The 14,606-nt window shown below is 49.5% G+C and overlaps 9 protein-coding genes across 9 annotated transcripts; 6 read left to right on the top strand and 3 right to left on the bottom strand.

Annotated features, from left to right (window-relative positions):
* Nucleotides 1-15: 15 nt before the first annotated feature.
* F5J12DRAFT_736739 (uncharacterized protein) lies at nucleotides 16-906 on the top strand. Its single transcript, XM_051742002.1, has 3 exons — nucleotides 16-337; nucleotides 388-560; nucleotides 619-906. Exons 1-3 carry the CDS (start codon nucleotides 109-111, stop codon nucleotides 664-666), a joined length of 450 nt encoding a protein of 149 aa, XP_051603422.1. The 5' UTR covers nucleotides 16-108; the 3' UTR covers nucleotides 667-906.
* On the top strand, nucleotides 907-1,984 carry F5J12DRAFT_805005 (uncharacterized protein). Its single transcript, XM_051744520.1, has 4 exons — nucleotides 907-1,176; nucleotides 1,226-1,415; nucleotides 1,482-1,593; nucleotides 1,643-1,984. Exons 2-4 carry the CDS (start codon nucleotides 1,404-1,406, stop codon nucleotides 1,774-1,776), a joined length of 258 nt encoding a protein of 85 aa, XP_051603421.1. The 5' UTR covers nucleotides 907-1,176; nucleotides 1,226-1,403; the 3' UTR covers nucleotides 1,777-1,984.
* A 144-nt stretch (nucleotides 1,985-2,128) lies between these two features.
* F5J12DRAFT_888908 (uncharacterized protein) lies at nucleotides 2,129-3,362 on the top strand (the record flags this gene model as incomplete). Its single annotated transcript, XM_051747293.1, has 6 exons — nucleotides 2,129-2,318; nucleotides 2,364-2,502; nucleotides 2,553-2,814; nucleotides 2,871-2,954; nucleotides 3,003-3,087; nucleotides 3,136-3,362. 6 exons carry the CDS (start codon nucleotides 2,129-2,131, stop codon nucleotides 3,360-3,362), a joined length of 987 nt encoding a protein of 328 aa, XP_051603420.1.
* F5J12DRAFT_376912 (cyclin-like protein) lies at nucleotides 3,338-5,062 on the bottom strand. Its single transcript, XM_051739109.1, has 7 exons — nucleotides 4,824-5,062; nucleotides 4,671-4,752; nucleotides 4,488-4,619; nucleotides 4,265-4,434; nucleotides 3,974-4,212; nucleotides 3,844-3,920; nucleotides 3,338-3,789 (listed from the first exon to the last, which is right to left on the bottom strand). The coding sequence occupies exons 1-7, from the start codon at nucleotides 4,991-4,993 to the stop codon at nucleotides 3,568-3,570; spliced, it is 1,092 nt and encodes a 363-aa protein (XP_051603419.1). The 5' UTR covers nucleotides 4,994-5,062; the 3' UTR covers nucleotides 3,338-3,567.
* Nucleotides 5,063-5,871: 809 nt separating this feature from the next.
* Nucleotides 5,872-6,162, bottom strand: F5J12DRAFT_715059 (uncharacterized protein; the record flags this gene model as incomplete). Its single annotated transcript, XM_051740924.1, has 3 exons — nucleotides 5,872-5,927; nucleotides 5,996-6,018; nucleotides 6,074-6,162. Coding segments are annotated over 3 exons (168 nt in total), but the record flags the coding sequence as incomplete, so codon positions are not given.
* Nucleotides 6,163-7,308: 1,146 nt separating this feature from the next.
* On the bottom strand, nucleotides 7,309-8,876 carry F5J12DRAFT_376793 (nagb/rpia/CoA transferase-like protein). The gene is made up of 7 exons (XM_051739107.1): nucleotides 8,702-8,876; nucleotides 8,589-8,646; nucleotides 8,397-8,536; nucleotides 8,221-8,340; nucleotides 7,783-8,165; nucleotides 7,489-7,722; nucleotides 7,309-7,437 (listed from the first exon to the last, which is right to left on the bottom strand). Exons 1-7 carry the CDS (start codon nucleotides 8,780-8,782, stop codon nucleotides 7,347-7,349), a joined length of 1,107 nt encoding a protein of 368 aa, XP_051603417.1. The 5' UTR covers nucleotides 8,783-8,876; the 3' UTR covers nucleotides 7,309-7,346.
* Nucleotides 8,877-9,456: 580 nt separating this feature from the next.
* On the top strand, nucleotides 9,457-10,470 carry F5J12DRAFT_376812 (uncharacterized protein). The gene is made up of 2 exons (XM_051739108.1): nucleotides 9,457-9,614; nucleotides 9,673-10,470. The coding sequence occupies exon 2, from the start codon at nucleotides 9,692-9,694 to the stop codon at nucleotides 10,325-10,327; it is 636 nt and encodes a 211-aa protein (XP_051603416.1). The 5' UTR covers nucleotides 9,457-9,614; nucleotides 9,673-9,691; the 3' UTR covers nucleotides 10,328-10,470.
* Nucleotides 10,471-11,271: 801 nt separating this feature from the next.
* Nucleotides 11,272-13,096, top strand: F5J12DRAFT_714834 (methionine aminopeptidase; the record flags this gene model as incomplete). The annotated part of the gene is made up of 12 exons (XM_051740910.1): nucleotides 11,272-11,360; nucleotides 11,411-11,463; nucleotides 11,684-11,809; nucleotides 11,858-11,946; nucleotides 12,021-12,172; nucleotides 12,228-12,301; nucleotides 12,355-12,375; nucleotides 12,423-12,570; nucleotides 12,619-12,757; nucleotides 12,814-12,831; nucleotides 12,880-12,983; nucleotides 13,036-13,096. The coding sequence occupies 12 exons, from the start codon at nucleotides 11,272-11,274 to the stop codon at nucleotides 13,094-13,096; spliced, it is 1,074 nt and encodes a 357-aa protein (XP_051603415.1).
* A 697-nt stretch (nucleotides 13,097-13,793) lies between these two features.
* On the top strand, nucleotides 13,794-14,606 carry F5J12DRAFT_376558 (uncharacterized protein). Its single transcript, XM_051739106.1, has 5 exons — nucleotides 13,794-14,107; nucleotides 14,160-14,181; nucleotides 14,232-14,312; nucleotides 14,368-14,396; nucleotides 14,450-14,606. Exons 1-5 carry the CDS (start codon nucleotides 14,016-14,018, stop codon nucleotides 14,535-14,537), a joined length of 312 nt encoding a protein of 103 aa, XP_051603414.1. The 5' UTR covers nucleotides 13,794-14,015; the 3' UTR covers nucleotides 14,538-14,606.

Raw genomic sequence — 14,606 nt, 5'->3', positions numbered from 1 at the left:
CAGCGCAGCGCTTCCGTTCGCGCCTGCCATATTTGTATTGTTGCACGGTACACTTGCCTAGAGGATCGATGTCTTTGGCACGTCAATTTACTTCTACGCTCCTCAGAAATGTCCTGCTCTCTTCTTCGCACTGGAGTAGTTCAGGTGGAATCCTCAGTCAATCCCCATATACTGCACAATTTGGGGGCAGGTTCATGTCTACCGATCCAATCAGGTTCGCAGTGCAGGCGTTGCGGAAAGCAGGGCAGTCAAAGTCAAAGCACCTGGACTCCCGCCGAAGCCTGGGCCCAGAGGAGTGCACTTTTAGACCTTCCACCACCAGCCGATGCTTATGCTGGTCAGTCTCGTCGGGCGGAACATGGGTCACAACTTAAAATGCATTTACAGGCAGGAGGATACCGGTCAACTCGGATTTGCGGTCCGCATTTCTGAAGCTCTCTAGACGCCTTCAGAAGAACTCAGTCTTTAGAGAATGGAAGTCGGCCCTCCGCCACGAAAAGAGAGGCATTAAGAGGAGCCGTCTCCGCAGTGAGAGGTGGAGGAGGCGCTTTGCAGACGAGGTATGTATCCCAGCTTCGAGCAGGCCACAGAACTCACGCATGGCACACCTTCCTGAAGGTCAGAAAGAAGGTGCAGCTGGTCAGTACGATTCGCCGGCGGGCATGAACAAACCCTGTTTACCTGTAGTGGAGCGGGAACGTGACAGAGGGACCTTTCTTGAGTTGCTACACAACTCTAAATCATTCATTTGGATGCAGTGTTTCCTGGGATTCACGATCTGTGAACGGGTGTGTACTGAATGCGTCGCGTCAGAAAGATGGCAGGTGTAGTGTGCTCAACGGCAATTCCATGGTCTGACGCTTCTAGGCCTTCACGCACTCTTTACAATTGATTGAACATCAGATCCTATCTTTTGGTAAATCCTGATGCATGGCGTACACCGCCGAGACAACGTGCCCGCCACGATGCTACAGTTAGATAATTTTCACCCTCTATCATGGCACCCGGGGATGCTAAACATTTAAATTTTGCGTGTGGCGCAACCTCATGGTGAATCGCATTCCATTAAAGGGGTAGTTGGTGGGATTCTTTCAGCGGCCATTTAGACGGCATGTTCGATGTGTGAAGATTGGTCGACGCCAGGATTACCCGTTGAATGAAAGAGGCGTTGAGTGACTGAAAAATTATTCAGTAAAATATTGAGATCCGGAAGCAGATGCGGGACCTTCGCTTCCCCCAGTCCCTGAATAGAGTGACATAGGAAATGCGATATCCACGCTTGCACGTTTGTGATATCCGCCGAACACACTTAAGAGCCAGTGGTCCAGTCATGCAGCATTATAGACCCGAAACAAAATCCGCCATACCCTCAGAGGCTAGCAGATACCGCGTCAGCCTAAAAAATGTGTCACAACGTTGGTCCATTATTCTCGTGACGCGTTTTGGGTCGAGCTCACCGTGCGTGGTGTGCGCGCCTCTAGGTCATCGATGGTCGATACCACACTGTGTGTGGTCACTTCATCGGCATGCACTCGGAAGTACACGATTGTTTACGACCCAACTGTCTGTTCAGTAGAAGACACTTGCATTCTGGTAAGGTGGAGCTCGTTCCGAACGTCCTGCCTTGCTCAATCTGCAATAGTAGGATCGTGCAAGTCACAATCGTGTATCAGGCTGATGGCATTGCCTGTAAAAAATCCCATTCGGATCAGCCCTACGAACTGTTGTGATTGTATAGTCATCGAGAGAGCTGGAGCAGCGGCTGCGCGGTCGTGAGACAGTTCAAACTTCAAAAGCGTTGGCACTGGCTTGCCGACTGGGACTTCGAGTAACCTAACTACATCTTATAATAGTTGTACTGGCGTATAATGGCTTTTGGGATTTGGGATGGATGGGAATACTAATAGCTTGGGTATAAACAAAAGTAAATTACCTTGCACTGATATGTATCTATGATTGGCACGTATACTTGATGCAATGTTCCTGTTATGGACTGCCTTGTTTTTCTTTGGTCGCCCGTTGTTGGACCGCGCTGAGTATAAAGCGTACAACATCGCTTTGATCATGTCGCTGTACTATTTGACCTGCGTCGCTTTACCTGGACATCTGACCCGCTGCCCCTTCCGACATGAGAGCTACGGATAATCTGCGTTACTACTTGCACGAAGCACGACTTCCGGACATGCACCACGGCCCACCTGTCGCCAGTAGGACAGAGTTTCTCCCCGATAGTCTGGGCGTTCGTCCGCGACGCTATCGCAGACTCGAAGCTGTCCACCCCATCGATGTGGAACTCCTCGGTGACATGGTATTTGGATGTAAGTCCTGTGTTGATCCAGAAACATCCTCCTGACTGCAAACAGGGACCGAAGCCTACACACCTTCGACGCCATTGGGTGTCCACGACGAAGATGAAAGGACAGGGGAACGGTTTACCGTTTCATGCAAGCCTTGCTTCTCCATACCTTCCTTACCACTGGGCAGAGCCAACGACATGGAACGGTATTTGCCAATCTTTCGGATGCATTCAGCTACCTGATTGCAGTAACAAGGGTATCGACATGGATAGACAATTTCCCGCTAGAAAGCGTCCTGCGGACGATGCATTTGCTTTATCCTGAATCTAGATCCTTCCGATTCTCGTTTTGCGACGAGAGCTCCGCACAGTCATCTTTCAGGAAATTGTCGTGGTCGGAAATCTCCATGACTGATAGTAGCAGGAGCAAATGCGTGAATGACACATTATCTCTGTTTTCTTTTGCTCCGTGGGTGCTTTCGGAGGAGGAGTTGCAAGGTTTTGTTCGTCCCCAACGGGTGGGTAAACTTGGTCACACAACTTCAACTGCAGCTTCTGACCGGGCTTCATCCAGTTTCCACAACAACGAAGGGCTCAGGCTTGCTCAAGCGAGCTCAAGCGTTATCCCTTTCAAGAGCGAGAATGGTTGTGGAGCAAGGTTTGTGTTGGATCGTAGCGCCAGGCAATGCACTGACTTGTATTGGAGGTGTGGGATTCGTGTTTTTCCAGCGACTGTCGGTGGTTTGTGGTCACCACATACAAACATTGGGTGTTTGGCGTATTTTCACCGAGTGAGCACGCAGCATCTCTGAAGTGTCATTTCTCATGCGGCGCATTAGACTGGACCGATGTCTTTGTCTCCCCTCTTTACAGATATGATAGCTGCGACCCAACAATATTGGAACTCTTACTCTTCTGGGTGGCGTCGGCTATGGGCTACGAGGGTGGTTGGATACCTCCAGAAATTCGTGCTGAATTCAAGCTTCCTATTCAATGCTTAAGCGCAACAGTCACGGATTTGTTTTTCAACGTATCCAAAGCGATGGCCGTGCTTGTGTACCAATAGCGACTGGGCCGATTGCCGAATAACGACCCCTACGCTTCAGCCTTCGAGTCACTACATAGAGAGCTCAAGTTGGATAGTTATACTCAAAATGCGATCTTTGCTCAACCCCCAAGGCCAGACCCACACACAGGCCGGACCAGCGTCTCCGAGTGGTGTACTGTCGACCGGAAGCATTTCGCGAGGCCGATTTCACCGTAGAGTGCCTTCAACTGAGGCCTCTTCGAGAGGGAATTCTCGGATGAGATCCCGGAGAATCCGGTGCTGGTTTCGTCGTTGAACTCGAGTGGGACGGGGTTAATGGTGCTGAGGTTGCATATTGAGAAGATTCTGGTGTCTGACCATCATTCGTGACCGGAGGGACTGGAGGCAAAAGCTGCGCAAAAGGTTCATAAAGTTTTAATTGCCGGCCATGCGTCGGAGGTTGTATCTAGAGAGAATTCCTACTGAGCTGAATGGTTATCATTCAAAAACGTCGACTGACCGACGCTAGCAGCGATATGTAGGGATTGCTGTGTAAGTCTTGTGCAGCGTAGAAGTCAAGCAGTATGGTGAGAGCATCTAGAGGGCGTTGGGCTAACCTGATCGAGAAAAAAAAGGAGCTGCAGCCTAACCGGTGACATGCCGTAGATCCGTCTCGTCGAAACCAAAATACTCGACTGCAAACCTTGATACGTCTGGAGAAGCCGGTTTGTGGGAGGGTGGAGTTGGGAGAGATGCGGAAGGTGGGGAGAGGGATATGCGAGCATCCAAGGAGGGTGAGTGCAGTCCATCCGCTGCACGCTGTGCCAATATGATGCACGCCGCTGCAATAATACGAGGGCCAAACAGTATACATAGCGGGGTCCGATACCTGTCTCAAGGAAAATTGTAAGGGGCCTTGCTGACACTAGTCAGCGACTTACGAATCATGAGCAATACTCCATGCATAATCCTGAACTTTTGTGTTGGTTTGCCCAGCATCAAAGAGTTCCACCAGAATAAAATGCGGGCTGATCGTTACGAAGTCGAAGCATAATGCCTCAAGTAAAATTTCCTCAGCAAGCAAGATAGCAGTCTGCTGGTTCTCGACCTCCTGCAGAGATTATAAGAATCGGAAACATCATTCACACAGCAAAGGATACTCGCCAAGCTCTCATTGGGGATATGCGCCACATCGACACCGGTGATTTTGGACTGAAATACCCGTGCAACATCACGTAGCTTTCTGCCACACTCCTCCGTCTTTGTGGCGAGAAATATGCAGGCAGCAGCAATATCCTAACTAATGTTCGGGTATGTGTGAGTGGGATAGAAACACCGAGACAGTACTTGTCTGTGATAATCCTCCATGGAGAACCTCATGAAGAAGCGATGGAACCAGGTTGCGGCAGTGAACATTGCTGATGAAGGTCTGCAGAAAATAATGGGAATGCGTGAACAGGTCTAGTCAATATCACAATACTGAGAAAGAAAAGTCCTGACAATCCGAGGGAAGAGCCAAGGCGAAACAAGAACTCGACACCCCTGGCACGGTCATACAGTTCTTTCCCAATTGTATAGTTTGACGTCTCTACACTCGGCATATGCTGCAGAGCGTCGACAGGGAATGTCCATTGGGTAGAAACGCCGGTATCTTGAGTTGATGTGGTCATACGGTAGCGAGTGGGTGAGACCCTGCAGAGGTCATCCCCAGGTCACGTGCGCCTCATGTACGGATCGACGACTCGCGATTTGGACATCTGCATCGACGCAGTCTTAATAATACTAGTAGTATGCCCCTCGTATCAATGATTATCCTGTCAACAGCATACGATATTCACACCCCCGTTTACCCCCTCGCCCTCCATACACCGCACCACAACGACAATACGACAGCAATGTTTACGTAATGGTAAAAAATGAGTAGGTCGGCGAGTTGATATTGACCTATCTGATAGATCCCAGTGGCACACTTCTATCCCTATGCGAATTACAACAACAGTCCCTCTGCCGCGTGAGTCATTTTCGCCAATACTCAGCGATATCGCAGAAACCAACTTCTGCGCCATAGCCCCGGTTAGGGGAATATGCCGCATATCTCGAGATCACATCCACTTTGGCCTCGACAGACGGCCACCATCTCACGGCCCAATATCATGTCGGGGGCGAGGCCTGGCGAGGCTCCGACGACGATATTAAAAGGAAGAATTAGGCTCACTTATTGATTTTCTAATTGATGTTACACGGCGTGTGCTGAAGTGTCACTCACACACGGCAATGCCGTCTCCGCATCCTTCTGGATTTCCCTCTCCATTCCAATGGTATTCATCTTTATGAAATAATCCCTTTCTGGTCTGTCGACGGGCTGCAGATATGCTCGAAGCTCATGCCACGTCATAGTATCCATCCTCTGATGACTACACGCAGCATCCCGCCTCTGATCCCAATTCCCCACCAGAGTCCTCGGTCTCTGTCTTAGCGCCATTGAATTCTTAATTATCTTTTGGGTCTACAGGAGCAAGTGATCCCTGCCACGGCAATGGACTCGAGTTTATGGTATCCTTCCCGCCTGTATACATCGGGGACAGATGGCGTCGATCCTTGGGTCTAGATATCGGGTTCCGTCAACGCCTGCTGAAAACAGTCTCAAGATAGTAGCCGTCGGCTACACTCACTATATTGCTGCGGAAATTGGCGGCTACAGAATGTCAGGAGTCAGTTAACTCTGTCGGTGCAAAAGGCGACGTATTTACTATTGCCAGCAGGAGTTCATACAGCCTGGCGGAACGCAAGTGCTTGGGTGTGTAGAGCTGAACTTGCAATATCGGTTGTCGCATTGGATCTGTGGTCGTGTGAGGCACGGCCAGACCGCAAGTTCATTCACCAACCATCTCGTCAGGCTACATCACGTATGGTCAGAGATCTCTTAGCTTTGTCGGATGGACGTGAACTGACCAGGTCGTAGGCGTGTCCGCAGACTTTGTAGGTATTCTGAACTCTGTCAGAGGAAGAGACAAGGTGAGCGGCCCTGTAGGATGGGTCGTGTGCCTGTGAGCCTGACCTTCGCCAGTGACACATAGAGAGCACGATGGAGGGGGAAAGATAGCTTGAAACTCGGTTTCGGCTCGTGTTTTAAACTGCAGGATAAGAGACTGCGAAAATTCGAGAAAGCTATGTCATATCTTCACCCAGCACTTATCATCGACTCGGCAGGTTAGAATATCCCCGAACAGCTATCTGCGCGATGGCATCGAGGTGCACGAGGAAACCACCGGATACTGCAAGGGCATAGCTATTTTGGTGTTAAAGTTGAATCGTGGCACACGATATCATATCGTGCGCTGCTATTCGACAATGCGAGATGAAATAGCCCCGTACTTATCTCTCTCATGGAGAGCGTATCCGCCAAAAGCTTAAACCAAAAAGAGCTAAATGTAAAACCTCCGGCTCACGCCTGGCTGGACTCCATGGCAGAATCAGGGGAGGGCAGATAAAAGTGTCGAAATGGAAGTCCATAGAGCTGGCATCGACGGCTTCGAAGTGTGTACTTATCTCTCTCCGGGACGGTATACCGAATGTCAGGCCGCTACCGCATGCCTTTCCTCGGTGTTAACACTCATATTGGTAGTGTGCCACTCACCGCGTTGTCGGAGCCTAATTAACTATCAGAGCACTCTCGCCTCCGAGGGTGTAATGCATCCCCACAGCAACATAGGTTGAACTCGTTGAATCTTCTGTGGTAGTCAGTGTAATTCGAACGCAGCAACCCACAGTGTCGCCGTCGCTTTGTAGTTAATCATGAAAGTCTCACTTATCCAGGGAAAAATCATCTTTATCGACACGGCATCAGTTTAATGAGCCAACATGTTGGGACATTCTTTCGTGTCATACATGGCACATACACATGTTAGCCGTGCTGAAAAACGTCGACGATTGAAAAAAAATCCTTGATAGGTTCATTAGGGAGTTATCTCAAACTCTATCGCGTGCCCAGTATACTATTAACGTGGACAAACCCAGTCAAATTCAGCCCGCAAACATCCCCACAAGGTACTGGCTTACTCCTTCAGGAGTCAGACTACCAACATCCGAAAACACCAATGTTATGAGATCGGGCCTGCGAAGGTCATGAGGAAAGAAAGTCAGTGATTATAAGTTATGTCATGACCTTGTGTAATCCACATCCGGGTTACGAGCGATCTGCTCTTGTGTCATGTACCTAGTTTGGCTTGACGTCAATGTCGAAGCATTTCGTTCCTCCGCTGTAATCGGTTGGTCTTTGGGTGGGACGGGATGTTTACGACACGGGGTTGGAGCTGCCATCAAGGGGAACGACAGGATGTAGGGTTTATGAGTGGGAAGATCGTACTGCGATAGCGGAAATAGTCGATGAAATTTGTAGCTGAAGATAGGAGATAATCCACGTCAGCACAGGCATCCCCCACAGTCATGTCATTCATACCTTTCAGCCAGGGCATAGAATGGGACATTTGCAGCTTTGGCGATAATGGCTATTTGATTGCTACCCACTGCATTTATCAAGCCCCCGCTCTCCACTACGGCCTCCGAGCCAACGAGAACGAAGTCGACCTTGTTCATCGCGTACGCAACGGCGGAATCGAGAACAACGGTGCATGGAATACCGGCCGCTGTGAGTTCTTCGTACGTTCGCAGGCTGGCAAATATATATATATATATGAATGAGCGTGTTCCATGAATGACAAGACATATTTCCAACCCAAGACCACGAGGTCTCGCCTCGGTGACATAGACAGATATACGCTTTCTCTCGTGAGCACACAAGAGAGTTTTCATCACCACTCTTGAATATGAGTGAGTGAGTATCTTGCTCCGATAGCGTGAGGTCTGGAATAACGGATGATGAACGTGGAGTTCTCACGACTGAGTCATCTTTGATGAATTCAAGAGCAAGCCGAGCGATCTTTTGGCGGTATGTCAGGGCCTCGTTGGCATACTTTTGTCCTTGCCTGACAAGCTCCTTCTTGAGATCGGAGAAACTCTCGGGATAGAATAAGAAAAGAGTGGTCCTATGGTGTTGAGGACAATGAGGCTCACGTCAGAATCGTGGGGGAAAAGAGTAACAAAAGCGATGAATAGTTCGCAGCCAGCATTGAGGCTAATAGGATTTGGGGTCCGCTCATTTAGAACTTTGGCGCCGTCATTTAGGGCCTTGACGAGCTCGAACATCGTCCCCGCTAACAATGAGTGTTACTTTTCAAGAAAATGCTGTTATGTTGCGAAGGATACCGTCAGATCTCTGGACTAGTTCTGTCAAGGCGAGAATCGCTGCCAGAGGCGTGGATATCTATGACGTCGGGAATCTTCTTATGCACGAACCTGGTGTGGAGATCACGACATACCTCTTCATCTTTCAGAATGGACTGATACATAGTCCAGATGTCAAAAACATCTTTTGTGGTGGCTTCTGTTGTTGCGGCCATGCGAGTACTTATCGGTTTGAGAACCGGTGACTCCTCGGACAATTGGCGTAGATCATGTCACGTGACAGCGCGTGGGCGGCTTTACGGACTGTCCGTGCTAGCGCCAAAGACTTGACTTCGCTACGTCCGTCACGTACAATATTGTCATATCATAAAACCAATGTTGGGATGGTATGTTAAGAGACAGGAATGTCCGGGATGGCTCTGTTAGCGAGACAATGGCGATGGGTTGGGACCAGAAGAAGCCTGCCCGGCGGGACTGGGAGCGGAAATGGGGCTTCTTGTCGGTTCTGCATGTCGTTGCAAAGACGGATGGGGCTCAAGTTGTTACCGTTGCCAAGGAAGACATTTGCGGTCATTCTTCGGAAGCTATTGTGGACGGATTGGCGCGCTCCAGCCAAGTACTTGACAATGACAGCAAGGATAAACGGTTAAAGGACCTGCTAGGTCCGAGCGCTGGTTTCTCGGAAGACGACGAACTGGTTCGACTATCATAATAGCAACCAAGGACACATGGGGACAATGCGTAATAATCTGGCATGAAAACTGATTCCCGAAATGCACAGGATAATGGATCAAAACGTGGGAAGCAGAGAGTGAGAAAGAAGGCTTGTCATCGAAACACGTTTAACGTGCAGCGGGCAGAAAAACGCCATTTTTATGTCGCACCAATCGGTCGCGATTGCCAGGGCCAATTATAGTGGCGGGACCCACGCCCGCCAGCGCCCGTCCTTGAAAAGGTCGAGACAGACGTGCCCATTCTCCCCTCCCTCCTCGACGTCACCTCCCGCTGCCCTTGATCCTTACACACATCACCTACCTACAGTGTCCGGTATGCTCTCCCTATAAATGTCTCCGTTTCCTTTCCTTTCCTCTCAACTTCCACCCAGAAAATCATCCCCGTCCGTCATGCAGACACCTCCTTCTTCCACTGCCCAAGTCCATTTTTCCAGCGATGTCCGTAACATGGACAGCTGGGCACGTCGCACGGGCATCCCTCTCACCACTGCGGACGCATTAGGTACTACCTATGCCCGCGCTCACAAGTGGCTGCTTGCCTTGAAAAACCAGCTTGTCCAACAGCATGGCTGGCAGGACACGGAGCCTGCTGACCCCCGCATGCTCTTCACTATAGAGGCGCCCTCCCCCTGGCGCTCTCCGAGCGGCCTTCCTCTTAGCCCCAAGCAGAGACTCCAGCTCCCTATGCATGCTTCTTCCTTCTTCTCCCCTGAGAGGCGCGTTCAGTGGCAGATGGTCTTTCACTCCGATATTTTTGCTACTCAGCGTCTCATCGTACCGCCTATAAGCGACATCCTGAACCTCATACAATGTCTCCTCACGGGGCTTGTAACGCTCGTATACGAGGAACAGCTTCCTCAGGGCGTTTACACGACTACCCGCGGATTACCATCCGCGCAATGGGTTGACGCCAACCAGACCGCCCTGCTGGAGATTTTTGGCCGAAATCACTTCAAACAGCTTTGGAAAGCCTCGAGCGACCGTGCCACCTCGTTCAAAGTCGACTTTGAACCTCGGCGCCGCTGAGGCACACTCTTGCCCTTACCCAAGTGCCAGGGTTGTGGACCTGTCTTAGCTATGACGCTTCGCTAATCCTAAAAGCGCAACCACCCCCACACGCCCCATCATTCACTTCCCACCGCCCTGCGCACCCTTGCCGTCCGCACGCCTTTTTCCCTTTAGCCTTGTCACATATCCGCTTCCATTACGCACTTTTCGCATAATGTTATCCCTCCAAGTAGACGAACACGGTCATCACTAATGGACGCTATTCACTCCGTACTACAACTCGGCTCCTCTTCTAATACCTGTTTAATTGCACTGAGAGTACCTGCTAGCTGTCGAGAGTTGCAGATACCATGAATGAGAGACTATCAAAAGCATTGTTCTGACCATCCATCTGGCCATCAACCAGCGGCGACGGTCCGAAACCCTGGACCCTGCTGTCTCGGGTTCGTAAGCGTTGCACATATGGCTACATAGCAAGTTTGCGACTAAGCACATATGTCGCGCCGTCCAGTTGAGAAAGTACATAAACAGGAGCGGCCCTGAACGACCCTGCGTAATTTCCGGCTCTTGCAAAGAACTCAACACGCAAAAAGCAGACTTTTCACGATAAGCAACCGGCTCCGAATATGGGAACAGTATTATGCATCAGGCAACCCAGAGGGGGTGCCACCGAAGGGCACCACGCTTGAAAGGTGAGGCAGGCAGGGTCTATACACGCCTCTGAGCATAATCAGATATGATGCGGTGAGGGTTGGCAGTGCGTCCATGTCAACTTTGCAAGCGGGACCAGACGGGTTTTTTGTTTGAGTATGGCCCAACAGCAGCATGTACATAGAAGAAGACGTTGAGACGGTGTATTCACGTGATCGGGAAGGCGCTGCGATGAGTCGGAAGTAGCTGGTGTCAACCGAGTTCATCACTATTAGCTTGGTTTTTGCTTTGTCCTTTACGATTGCTATTCAATGAGCTCGGCGCCTGTTGTCTTGTGCCAGAGCACAAAGTGTCCGCGAGGCAACCCACCGTCGCGACTCGAATGCCCAACTTGCAACAAGTACATCTCCCATACTTGTTGGTTCTGACTGACGTCTTTGCGTATCTAAGGCTTGGAGTTCGCGGATCCTTTTTCTGTGGTCAGGAATGTTTCAAGGCGGATTGTGGGTGATTTAATTTCTTTAAACGCTGTTATGCTGACTGGCCGCATCTTCCACAGGGGTACGTTCGTTGTCACTGCAACATGCGCGGAACCCTCACTTTTGTTTGGTCAGAAAAACCACAAAGTTATTCATGATCTTGTGCGGGCTCCAAACGGTGCGCAGCTTGCTGTGTGACTAGCGTGAACGTTGCTGATTTCAAAGTGCGTTTTTTTCTTATCAGATGGTACCTTCAATCCCTTCCAAAACTACCCCTTTTCGGGAACTCTAAGACCTGTATATCCACTTTCACCAAAACGGGAGGTCCCCGCACATATACCAAGGCCGGACTATGCACTTCGCGAAGACGGTTGGGTCCGAACTTGTGGCATGGCAACCGCGCTGACATCTGTTTCAGGAGTCCCCATATCCGAAATGCGCACGCTGGGGAATCCTCCGCGCGTTCTTGATGCGGATGAGATTCAAAAAATGCGAACAGCATGTAGAGTATGTATATTTACTGCAACGCTCGCTCGGTTGATTTTGATTGTGATACACATTCCGTTCCCGTTCCTCTTTAGCTGGGAAGAGAAGTCCTTGATCTTGCTGCGTCACATATACGTCCTGGAATCACTACGGATGAACTGGATTCTATCGTTCATCAAGCCACAATCGACAGAAATGCATACCCATCTCCGCTGAATTACCGCAAATTTCCCAAGTCTGTGTGCACGTGAGGTTTCTCGTATTCATATACGCGATATACCATCATGACACGCATATACAAGGTCTGTAAATGAAGTCATATGTCATGGCATCCCAGACCAGCGGAAATTGAAGGAAGGGGACATTATCAATCTTGGTCGGCTAACACACCCTCACCTGGTCCCACCGTTGCTTACACCGTTCCTACAGACATTTCACTGTATTACGACGGTAGGACGTATAATGAAAGGTGGTTTATGTTACCCACTCCACTATAGGTTTCCACAGTGACCTCAACGCAACTTATCCTGTCGGAAATATAGACGAAGACTCTGCCAAGTTAATTCGCACCACTCGTGAATGCCTCGATGCAGCAATTAAAATGTGCAAGCCCGGTGCACTGTTTCGTGACATCGGCAAAGCCATGTTAGTTCATCTTAAAATATTCGACGTAGTTCGTTAACTTTAGGGTAGTGAACCTATTGCACGAGCGAATGGCTGCGCTGTAGTACGCACTTACACTGGTCACGGTGTAAACAACCTGTTTCACACCGCTCCTAATATTCCCCATTACGCAAAAAACAAGGCTGTTGGGTCGATGAAGCCTGGCATGGTGAGCATGGTTGGAATTTTCTCCGAAGGCAGCCCTCACCGACTCGACACCGTCAGTGCTTTACTATTGAACCTGTAAGCTGATAGTGTTCGACTTCAACACAACACTCTCACAGTCCATAGATGATCAATCTGGGAGGTAATTGGGACGTTCAGCATTGGGATGATTCCTGGACAGCAACTACCATCGATGGAAAGAGAAGTGCCCAGTTCGAGGAAACCCTCCTGTGCGTGAGCTCGACCATTCTATACGCAGCTGCTTACTCTTCTCCATCATAGCATAACCGTGAGCGGTGTGGAAGTTCTTACTGCAGAGGGCGATAGCACGAAATCTTATTAAATCTGGTGAATATTTAGTTTATGTGACCGAACTGCAGGCTACATGGATTGTGCTGCGTCTCTGGATCCACTGGGTGAAATAGGTATCAATGTTGTGATGCGCATGTATTACTTTTTGTTGATCACGTACGTCCCACTGTACAAGCAGTCTAGCACACACTTGTATCACTCTGTATCCTTCCTTTCACCGATATCATGGTGAGGTATTTGTTTCTGTGAGGATGTGTATCCAGTACTCGATATTAATGTTTTTGCAGGGGACCAATTATTGAAGTGCTGCAGCCCCACCATACAAAGTAGTATGCGATACACACCTTTCCCTCGCTGTCATGATATTTGTGCGGCTGTCGCTCACACCCCAATGACATTGCCATCCCTCTGTTAGGCAGGTCGTAGACAGCTGTGGCTCGCACGAACACGAACACAAGCAGCTGTCGCTTAGATCCGAGCTTAGATGGGTGACTTGATAAGTACATAGATCTTCCGCAAGCACTGCGCTTTCAATTGGCACAGTGGTTGCCAACGGGCCGGGAATACCACGTCTCTTATGCTCATTTCAACAAGGCGCAGCAGTACTGAAGGCATTATTGTAAACCGAGGACGAGAAATACTTCCGTATGTATTTGCTTCCGTGGCCTCAAGGCACTGATCAGGGTAATATATCTCGAGTCTCTCCCGAAAGTGGTATGGTGGTACTTATTTTATCAGCTACTGACATGTGTACGCCTTATCTTTGTTTAATTTACTTTCTAGACGTCACGCTGCCTCTAGTTCCACAATGGTATCTATGTATTGATTGCTGACAATGTCATTAGGGTATATACATACTTGCTGTGGAAGACACGTTATCACCTTTGTTCTGCCTCCTTCATTCAACCGCAGCTGTGTACTGCATCCAACCTGAACAAGTGACTTCAGCGATGTCAAGTAGCGACGACGAGCCCCATCTACTCGTTGAGAAGTGTGGTTCTTCGCGAGGAAGACCAATCTACGTGATTACGAAGTACACGCCGTCAGTGACAGCGTCTTTGACGATTTGACACCTTACTCACTGTTAGCGCCAGCGACAGATACCATAGCCGGACAGTAAGTGTCGACATCTCGGTCTATGCTTAGCTTTGGACCAAAGTCTACAGAGAGAAATAAGGTGTATGGACCTGGGGCCAGAAGCTCTAGGTTCCTACAGGGCGCGACAAGGAGGTTGCACTCAAATACAGGTGAGCTTTAAACGTCGGGCGTTCTTGGTGGCCGGCAGGTCAATACCTTATTCAGTTCTTCAATGAATCTTCTGGTGTTCTCAAGTAAGTGGCCTTCGGATGTGGCCTGTAACCATTAGGCATTTAGAAATCCAAAGATGCACAAATGCTGATTGTGGCATGGAGTTCTCTAAGACAAGCCTTCGAGACAACCCCTACATCGAGGTTCGGGGATTACCTTACTGAAGTCCTTTCTTGCGGCAATATGTCAGTCGCATGTTAAGTAATCGTCATTGTTGCTCCTTGCCTAGATAG

Source organism: Pisolithus orientalis (genome assembly GCF_024613125.1).
Source record: "Pisolithus orientalis strain OTSU chromosome Unknown F5J12scaffold_4, whole genome shotgun sequence".
NCBI lineage: Eukaryota > Fungi > Basidiomycota > Agaricomycetes > Boletales > Pisolithaceae > Pisolithus > Pisolithus orientalis.
The sequence above is the reverse complement of the archived record's forward strand: the minus strand, read 5'-3'. Positions and strand labels throughout refer to the sequence as shown.

Excerpts from the sequence above, each read along its gene's own strand:
- F5J12DRAFT_736739 (XM_051742002.1), top strand. The coding sequence starts at position 109 with ATGTCCTGCTCTCTTCTTCGCACTGGAGTAGTTCAGGTGGAATCCTCA. Across the intron at positions 338-387 it reads ACCAGCCGATGCTTATGCTG|GCAGGAGGATACCGGTCAAC; the intron begins GTCAGTCTCGTC and ends ATGCATTTACAG. Across the intron at positions 561-618 it reads GGAGGCGCTTTGCAGACGAG|GTCAGAAAGAAGGTGCAGCT; the intron begins GTATGTATCCCA and ends ACCTTCCTGAAG.
- F5J12DRAFT_805005 (XM_051744520.1), top strand. Across the intron at positions 1,594-1,642 it reads TAGAAGACACTTGCATTCTG|TAGGATCGTGCAAGTCACAA; the intron begins GTAAGGTGGAGC and ends AATCTGCAATAG.
- F5J12DRAFT_376912 (XM_051739109.1), bottom strand. The coding sequence starts at position 4,993 with ATGACCACATCAACTCAAGATACCGGCGTTTCTACCCAATGGACATTC. Across the intron at positions 4,753-4,823 it reads CTTGGCTCTTCCCTCGGATT|ACCTTCATCAGCAATGTTCA; the intron begins GTCAGGACTTTT and ends TATTTTCTGCAG. Across the intron at positions 4,435-4,487 it reads ATATCCCCAATGAGAGCTTG|GAGGTCGAGAACCAGCAGAC; the intron begins GCGAGTATCCTT and ends TAATCTCTGCAG.
- F5J12DRAFT_376793 (XM_051739107.1), bottom strand. The coding sequence starts at position 8,782 with ATGGCCGCAACAACAGAAGCCACCACAAAAGATGTTTTTGACATCTGG. Across the intron at positions 8,537-8,588 it reads ACTAGTCCAGAGATCTGACG|CGGGGACGATGTTCGAGCTC; the intron begins GTATCCTTCGCA and ends ACTCATTGTTAG. Across the intron at positions 7,723-7,782 it reads TTCTATGCCCTGGCTGAAAG|CTACAAATTTCATCGACTAT; the intron begins GTATGAATGACA and ends TCCTATCTTCAG.
- F5J12DRAFT_376812 (XM_051739108.1), top strand. The coding sequence starts at position 9,692 with ATGCAGACACCTCCTTCTTCCACTGCCCAAGTCCATTTTTCCAGCGAT.
- F5J12DRAFT_376558 (XM_051739106.1), top strand. The coding sequence starts at position 14,016 with ATGTCAAGTAGCGACGACGAGCCCCATCTACTCGTTGAGAAGTGTGGT. Across the intron at positions 14,108-14,159 it reads GTGATTACGAAGTACACGCC|CGACAGATACCATAGCCGGA; the intron begins GTCAGTGACAGC and ends TGTTAGCGCCAG. Across the intron at positions 14,397-14,449 it reads GAATCTTCTGGTGTTCTCAA|ATGCACAAATGCTGATTGTG; the intron begins GTAAGTGGCCTT and ends AGAAATCCAAAG.